Here is an 8,248-nt window from a genome sequence, read left to right as displayed (position 1 = left end):
AGAGTGGTTCTCCTGCCAGCTGACCTCACCTGGGCATTGCTACAGAGGTAGGACACGACTCATGCACTACCCACAGAAGGTGACACAACTCGGGACTTCTCCTCCACTTTGATACGCTGATTACTTTCAATATATTTCAAAAAATGTTCGTTTCTTGCGGCAACCTACATCTTTTCCAGAAGGCTTATGCTGGCACTCTAGATATTAAAATCATGTATATGAGTATAAATGGATGCCATTGTATTCAGAAATATCAATTCCCCATGCTTTCTTCTTATGAGTTAAGGTGCATGCTACTAACTTTTTAAGTCTCTCTTATTCCTCTTTGGTGCAGCACCTGTTCCTCTAGGGTCCACTGGACTGTGGGGTGGAAGCTGAACGGCCTCAGATTTAAGGAGCAGCTCCCTCTTGATATCCTCCTCCATTGTTACAAAAGTATCTTTAAATCTCGGATCAAGGAACGTAGAGGTGTTTAGGGTCATCTGCAGGTTGTGGTCATCGTACCTTTTCTCAAAATCTCCTCTAATTTTGTTCTTCATTTCTATGGCCAAGGGGCGGTCGCCTTCCTCTTCTATTAGGCAGGCTTTGATTTTCCACATCAGTGGCAGGACTGATGATATGGTGGTTTCTTTCTCTCCACTCAGGGCATCAGTGAAGTCACTGAGTGGAGCCAAGACATCCCTCACTATTTCTATAGTGGTCATGTCTGTGTCTCTGGGCATCAGGTGCCACTTCTTCCGGTCCTCAGCCAGAACCGCAGAGACAGCTTGCTGCTGCTCACAAAATCGTTCCACCATGTCATAGGTGGAACCCCATCGGGTGGGCTCATCATGGATTAATGTATGTTGTGGCAGTTTTAAAGACTTTTGTTTGTCTTTGAACAGTCTAGACATCTTGTTTGATCTGGAGAAGCCTGACACAGTCTTACGGAGCCTGGACAGACAGCTTGCCACACGATCAATATCTATGGCTTTGTTCACTGCCAAATGCAGATTGTGCCCGAAACAGGGTATCCAGGTGTATTCACTGAAAGCTTTGCGGTTGTTTGACGCATTATCTGTTGTCATTCCAGCCATATTGGCCATGTCTAGCCCCCAGGAATCTGTGATAATTTCCTCCAGGGTTTCCTTTAGAGTGTCGGCTGTGTGATCAGAATACAATGCAGAGCACCCTAAACACCAGGACTGCATCTCCCAGGACTGTGTAATGAACTGGAGTGTTACTGCCATGTAAGTGTCCACAGTTCTGCTGGTCCAGAGATCAGTGGTGCAGGAGAAAAATGTATTCGGTGTGTGACTAAGTTGGGCACTGATTATCGCTCTTGTTTCATTGTACATCTTGGGAATTTCATTGTACATGAAAAAATTCCTGGATGGGACGTCATACCTTTTGTCGAGATTTTGCATAAGGTTTCTAAACCCAGCTTTTTCCACTATATAAACTGGCACTTGATCCAGACAGATGAATTCTGCTACTGCCCTGTTAAGCCGTTTTACCTCCTTGGACTCCCTGGGGTACTTGTTGTGCTGCTCAAACATAGCTTGGAGGGTTGGCTGCTGGGTTGGCTGCTGCCTTTGAGGAGTTGCTCTTCCAGAGCCCATAGCTGCAGACCGCTGTAGCAGAAGAAAATGGAAATATTTAAAATATGATGGTGATAAATGTGTCATAACGGAGGACCTAAATAGTTTATGTGTGATAGTAACAATAACTTGTGACTAACTTAACATCTCTATGCAGTGGTAGTGATAATTGCTAACATTCACTTAACCATAACATTACCATTATTCATAGGATATAATGAGTTAACCTAATGTTGTTTAAACTGTGACATGGATTAATATAGGCGTTTCCTGTACTTCAATGTCTGATTTCTTTGATGGTTAACTTTATATTTGAGTCCATAATTTCTTACAAGGCAAAGGTTTCATATAGGCCTACACCTCCTTTGCGTACAGCAGGTTCATGCTCTTTAAATGCTGTAACCCAATACAGGCTAAATAAATCACTGACAAACATGCACATGCTGTGATTTTTATCATATAGGCTAATAAAGGCTATAGATCATTTTAGCTGATGTTTTGTATGCTTTATTTTAGCAGCTTGCGAATTATTTACGTCATCTATGAAAGTTGCGTTTTCAAAGAAAGATGCTGAACTAGCGTTAGGCAGGCTATTGTGGTTAGCCATGAGGATAATGCCCATAGTTAGCCTGCTATTTCTGTAGATAGCCTGGTCAAACTACGGTGGTGCAAAACAGTGACTTGTCACAAAATAAACTATAGCCTTCTCATTTGACTTGTTTTAAGGGCATGAAGTTCATGAACGTGATGATACATGTTATATTTCACATACTAACCTGTCGGTCTTTAAACTCCTTGTGCAACTCGGCGTGCTTGTCGGCCAAGTGTTTCGCCAGGTTCGAGGTGTTGGCTCCCTTAGTTTGCAATTGTTTGTAGCACTTACGACAAACAGGTCTCGACATATCGGTAGCTTTGCCCTCACTGTCAGCAAGGTAGGCAAAGTACCTCCATATCTCACTCCTCGCGTCATCTTTATCAACCAGCCGTGGACCGGCGGCCACAGTATCACTCGCACATGCAGCCATCTCTCTGTAGTGTTTGTTAAATGACAGCAGCAGTGCAGCCTCTTGCTGCGTGCGTGAGGAGAAAAAACACGGACGTCCATAGGGAGGCACTCGAGCGTGCGTTGCACACACCAACATGAAATATGTCTCTTACAAATATGGAACACGGACATTCTAGAAGTATCGATACTAATAAATTTAGGAATCGTGACATTTTTAATTTCCAAGAATCGCGGTGCTTTTGAAGTATCGGTACATCGTGCAACACTACTTCCACTAAGAATTACAGGTCTCGCATTTAACCTTTACTATCAGTATTTTATCCTCATTAAATGCCCTGGACAGTCATGCTGGTGTTTTAACTTTTTCAGTCTGATTAGACCTCGGCTAAGCTGAAGCTATGCACACTTATGAGGGGAATTGTGTTGGGGATTTGCATAATGTCATGTTTAGTAACAGTATGAATGATAGGGATATGTTGGAGGGTGTGTGTGCTGTCAATTAGGTGGTTGGACATTTATTTGTTGTTGTATAGTTACTTCCCAAAAAATATTTCAAAATTAAATGATTTGGCGTTTTATTCTTCATTACACAAATGCATAATGTGTCATTTTGTGTATTTTTTGTTGAGAATGCAACTTTCCCTCCACGTTTGACTGTTATTTCAACGAAATCAACGAAAATGTGAAGTTGTCAGATTGATTTTAAGTTACTCAAACCCACTCAACCTAAAGCGACTTAAAAAGTTCCCATGGTGATAAGAAAGTAGCCTGGTGTTCATTTCCTGTTGCTGGGAATCCCACAATGCACTACTGCCCATTAGATTCCATTTTCAGCCCAGCAGCAGTCTAGTAAGGGTGCTACATGGCAGCTGATCATTTAAATGTCCAAAACATTAATGTACCATGGAAATGGGAATTCATTTTAGAGGGATTTCAGACCAAAATGAACACTTGGTTTACATTTGAAGCCATGGAGTTAATTGCATTGTGGAGCAGCAGGTGAAGGTATTTAACAGGAAGCTACATGTGTCAACCAAGTAGCAACAACGACAACAACAACATTGTTCCCTTTAACGCCCTGCCATCTATCCATGGAGAGACTTTAATGTAAAATGAAAGTCATCATGTTGGCGACCCTATATGCAGACCGCGGACCTTACTTTGGGAAACTAACACTCAGTTTTTTGGGAGAAGACGCCGCCCACGTCACCAGGAGCAGCTCCAGCACACCGCCGCTGCTCGGTGACAGCTGCACGGTGGGGCGGTGGAGAGGAGCCGGGCACAGAGACACACACTCGGCGAGGGAAGACCGACAAGAGAGTCCGTCTGCAGAACCAGAACTCCGCACAGTCCCCCGACACAGAGCCGCTGGCACGCACACCATGGACGGGTATGCCCGGAGCGAAGACGAGCTGTTCTCCTCCTGCCTGCTGAACCTCACCTGGGAGAATTGCTACGAGCAGGTAGGACACGACTCCATGCAACATACCAACACATGAAGGTGACACTAACACCGGGGACTTCTCCTCAGCACTTTTTGATACGGCTGATTACTTTTTCAAAAGTATATTTGCCAAAAAATGTTCTGTTTCTTGCAAGTCATCTTTTCAGAAAGGTTTATCTGCACTATAAGATAATATAAAATGCAATGTAAATATATAATAAATGAATGTGCATTGTCATTCAGTAAATACCAACATTCCCCATAGCTTTCTCATTATGAGTTTACCAAAAAGCATGCATGCACTATCTGTAACTTTAAATATGTCTTGTCATTATCTAATCTGAACTCACACTGATCCCCCACCCCCCCAATACACAATCTAAAAGTGTATTGTTGAAGAGCATTTAAAAATCTTCTGATGCCAGAAATGATGGTGACATTTGTTTTCAATGTGCATGATTTAATAGAAAAGTTGTAAAGGATATCCCCGGTGTGACACACTGAGGTTGCAACTTCACAAAACTTCCTTTTCCTTTCCTTACTTTTCCTCCATCTCGTGTATTTTAGCAGCAGGTGTATCAAACTTTTGCTGCTTGACATTACATCTCTAATGAAATGGAAAAAGTAGCCGACTGTGCGCCCCTATGTCTCCAGACATACTTTTCTGAAAGGTTGCCTCGCACAACTTCCACATTTCTCTTTAAACATCCTGCCCTTGAAATCAATAATGAATTAACCTAGTAGACAAAATAAATCTTATGCCAAGAATTCTATAAATAAATTAGAGGTAAACACAAACTTAGCATCCCTTTGAAGAACCTGCAGTATTGTGTGTTATCATCAGACTCTCATTTCTCTGTCCTGAAACCCGTGGGTTGCCAGGTAGGTGTTGAAATCAGGTAATGCAAACTGTGCTTGTTGTTGAGAATAGAGTAGGAGCTGAACACTTTGATCCTGCAGTGTTGGGCCTGTTCTCACAGCAGCAGTGGTGTCTGCTCGGAGATAATTACCTAATTCCTCCCTCTTCCCTCAAGCTTAATCAGTTCTGCCTTTAAAATACACTTATCGTGCTGTATGAAATCCCTCTTAATTCTCACATTCTAATTTGTGTGAGGCTAAAGTCATCTGCCACAAGAATGCCAATGAAATCGTGCTCTGAATGCTAAGAGGGCTCCCAGCTATTTAGCAATTTCTGCTTAGTGATTGATGCCAAAATATTTGTACAGTGATTTCTATGGTAATTTACTTGAATGCCACCGTGAGAGCTGTGGATATATATACAGGAGGATGTTTATTCTTCTGTTATCAGTACTCAGGTTGCAAGACAGCAGAGGAATACTTTTTAAACAATGAATCTCCCGTGGTTTAGTGGGCCAGCGTTTTTAAATTACAAGCAATCACAAATTAAAGAGGATTACGCTCTCAGAGCTTGAGCACGCGATTGGCTGCGCTGAGATACACATTGTGACAGTTATTTAGGCACGGCAAAACAAAAGACTCCCAAACATGATTCAGAAGTCATTGTGAATGGCGTTTAACAGTGCAACAATTAAGCCGAGGCAGTTTCTGCTGCACTATGAATTGGGACTTCAAATCGGCACATTAACAAACTCAATATGATTAAATACATGTTGACTGAGTTAGAGGCGAAGATTTTAGCCTGACTCCCACCCACCCCGACGACTGTAAAATAACATTCCAAAACTTTACATGTTTTAATGTGACCTTTAAATAAGTAGCCTAAATGTAGATTATGTGCTGAAAAAACTAGTCCCTTCTTTAACCATTAACATTAAAAATGAGTCATTTAAGTCAATTATCAAGCAAACACTAATAATTGACTTGTACATCTTCTGAAATATGATTCTTCTCGCAATTCAAAAGAAATTTCCAAATTTAGCTGAAAAATGTTTAAGTAAAACATTACTTGGGAAGCTTTTCTGACATTTTCTGACATTTCACACCAATAAAATAAAAGTAGTTGTTGGCTGGAGAAGGCCCTTCATTCGTGTCAGAAGCAGCTCTTCCTAAAAAGCTTACGAGTAATCTCCCTTATTCAGTTTGCTACAGTCCGCTTTCTTCCCCTTAAAAATCTGTCCCGGTTAAAAAAAAAAAAACCAAAGTACTGTGAACCTTCTGAAAGCAGGTCATCTGCTCTGCTCGGCCAGCGTGTTGTTGCCATGCACACATCCTCCCTCGCCCTCCCTGAGTCCTACGGCGGGAGTGTAAATAAATAAATAAGGAAGTAAAGGGAAATGTTGACACAGCCTGTCCTTGTGGCTAGATTATCCACTCATGCTTGAGCGCTGGATAAAGGCTCTGCATTATTCAGACTAAGACACAGAGACGGGGAAACACTGTTGAAAAGCTGGGTCTTGCTGCAGGTGTGTATGTGAGTGTGTGTGTGTGTGTTTTGGGATGAGTGCCTCTACTTTGAGCAGACATGGGGATAGTTGAAATTGGAAAATGCTTCTTTGGGAAATTATCAAATGAACTCATTGCCTCTCTCTTTACTCCATCTCTTTCTCTCTGCTCTCTGCATCACACACACACACACACACACACACACACACACACACACACACACACACACACACACACACACACACACACACACACACACACACACACACACACACACACACACACACACACACACACACACACACACACACACTTCCTGAGTGCCGCTGTCCGTGGTGCTGAAAGTTTCATCACACATTTTGTGCATGCCTTTTAAGAATTCAAGGCTCCAATCCCCGCTCTTCAGAAGCAATGTATTCAGTTTGTCTGGACAAAAAGCATGCCGGCACTTGGCAGTCCGGCTGTAAAGGCTGAAGCCGATCATTCAGGACGTTTTGAAAAAGCTGCAGGTAACGCACCGTGCTCTCAGGAGCAGTAGGGACTAATGCACTTTTTTCATCTGTCTGCTTCTGCCTGCAGCGTGTTTCATCACACCCAGGCTCAGGTTACGTTACTACTCACTCAGTGGCTCGGTTAAATGAAAGCCCCCCTTTGTGTGCGCTCTTATGTACAGTATTTGATCCACGCGAGGCACTTCTTCTCTAGGGTAATGAGTCGGGAGCAGGGGTGGGTTTAGTGAGGACACACTTTACTGCAAGTAAGGAATAAAAGATTCAGATATGGGAGTTTTCTGGACTATGCGACTTATTTTGTCATTAGAAACTCAGCAGAATGGTAGATTATGTTGTTTGAGTTTAGTAGGCTGTGATCCATGGTGATTGACAGGAAATGAAAGTGAGATTTAAATGTTAATTTGACTCTGCTATATAGCGTGTCAGTAAGTGCTATAGTGGCACAGGTATAAGCTGAGGAATGTATGAATCTTTTCTACGATGGTGATTTTCAGACAACCTGTACCAACCACCTGTGTCAACCATGTTGATCAACGTGAAATGAACATATAGCTGTTATCCACTAATGATGGTGAGTGTCATTAACTCTCAAAAGAGTCGCACACTGTGTTTTAAACATAAAGACTTATTGCATCCGGGGAATACATCTACTGGTACTGCTAAAAAGAGGGTCACTTTTCTGCATTGCATTATTTATACATTCATGCAGGGTGACTGTCCTTGATCTGTGTGACCTGAATTTAGTGCTTGCTTTTATTTCTGTATTTTGAAATAGAAAGCAGATATGGACTGTGTATCATCACAGACACTTGTTTCTCTTACTGTATAGGGCGGGAGTGATTATGTGGACTGGCCAAATTAGGATTTCAATGGACAAAGTGAAGAGTGTCTCTTACTTTTTGTCATGTTTTCCGACCATGGTCTTCTCTTTCTACTTTAGCTACATCCTCCTCTTAAGAGCTACCCACAAAAAAGTATATGTAATATCCATGTTGGCACGTCTTGTTGTTTTTGATCAACAAATGTCTGTCTGCTGAGTGTCTCCACCCCCCACACACTACAGGTCTGCAGTTTAATGAGAGGAGCGTGTTGTTCCTCTGCAACATATTGCCCAGATATGGATGGGTAATTATCTAATCAGGACTTTGTGAAAGGGCCGCCACTTACTCACCGCTGACCTGCTAACCGTCTGCCAGTGTCTGCTGCAGGATGTTTACATACTTTAAAGTGATCGTAGTGCTGCTGCATGATCTTAGTATTAAATGTACACATATGTTAAAAGGACAAGTAAACTATTTAACTGAAACTTCATAGCCACATGGCACTTTATTTATATACAGCC

General features: G+C 42.1%; 1 protein-coding gene across 1 annotated transcript; it reads right to left on the bottom strand.

The window, feature by feature from the left end:
* Positions 1 to 296: 296 nt before the first annotated feature.
* Positions 297 to 2,849, bottom strand: LOC134876308 (E3 SUMO-protein ligase ZBED1-like). The gene is made up of 2 exons (XM_063901298.1): positions 2,357 to 2,849; positions 297 to 1,613 (listed from the first exon to the last, which is right to left on the bottom strand). Exons 1-2 carry the CDS (start codon positions 2,720 to 2,722, stop codon positions 297 to 299), a joined length of 1,683 nt encoding a protein of 560 aa, XP_063757368.1. The 5' UTR covers positions 2,723 to 2,849.
* Between the last annotated feature and the right edge of the window lie 5,399 nt (positions 2,850 to 8,248).

The sequence above is a fragment of the Eleginops maclovinus genome, chromosome 14 (genome assembly GCF_036324505.1).
Source record: "Eleginops maclovinus isolate JMC-PN-2008 ecotype Puerto Natales chromosome 14, JC_Emac_rtc_rv5, whole genome shotgun sequence".
In the NCBI taxonomy this organism is placed as follows: domain Eukaryota; kingdom Metazoa; phylum Chordata; class Actinopteri; order Perciformes; family Eleginopidae; genus Eleginops; species Eleginops maclovinus.
This window is presented reverse-complemented; position numbering and strand designations above follow the sequence as displayed.

Excerpts from the sequence above, each read along its gene's own strand:
- LOC134876308 (XM_063901298.1), bottom strand. The coding sequence starts at position 2,722 with ATGTTGGTGTGTGCAACGCACGCTCGAGTGCCTCCCTATGGACGTCCG. Across the intron at positions 1,614-2,356 it reads AGGAGTTTAAAGACCGACAG|CGGTCTGCAGCTATGGGCTC; the intron begins GTTAGTATGTGA and ends CTTCTGCTACAG.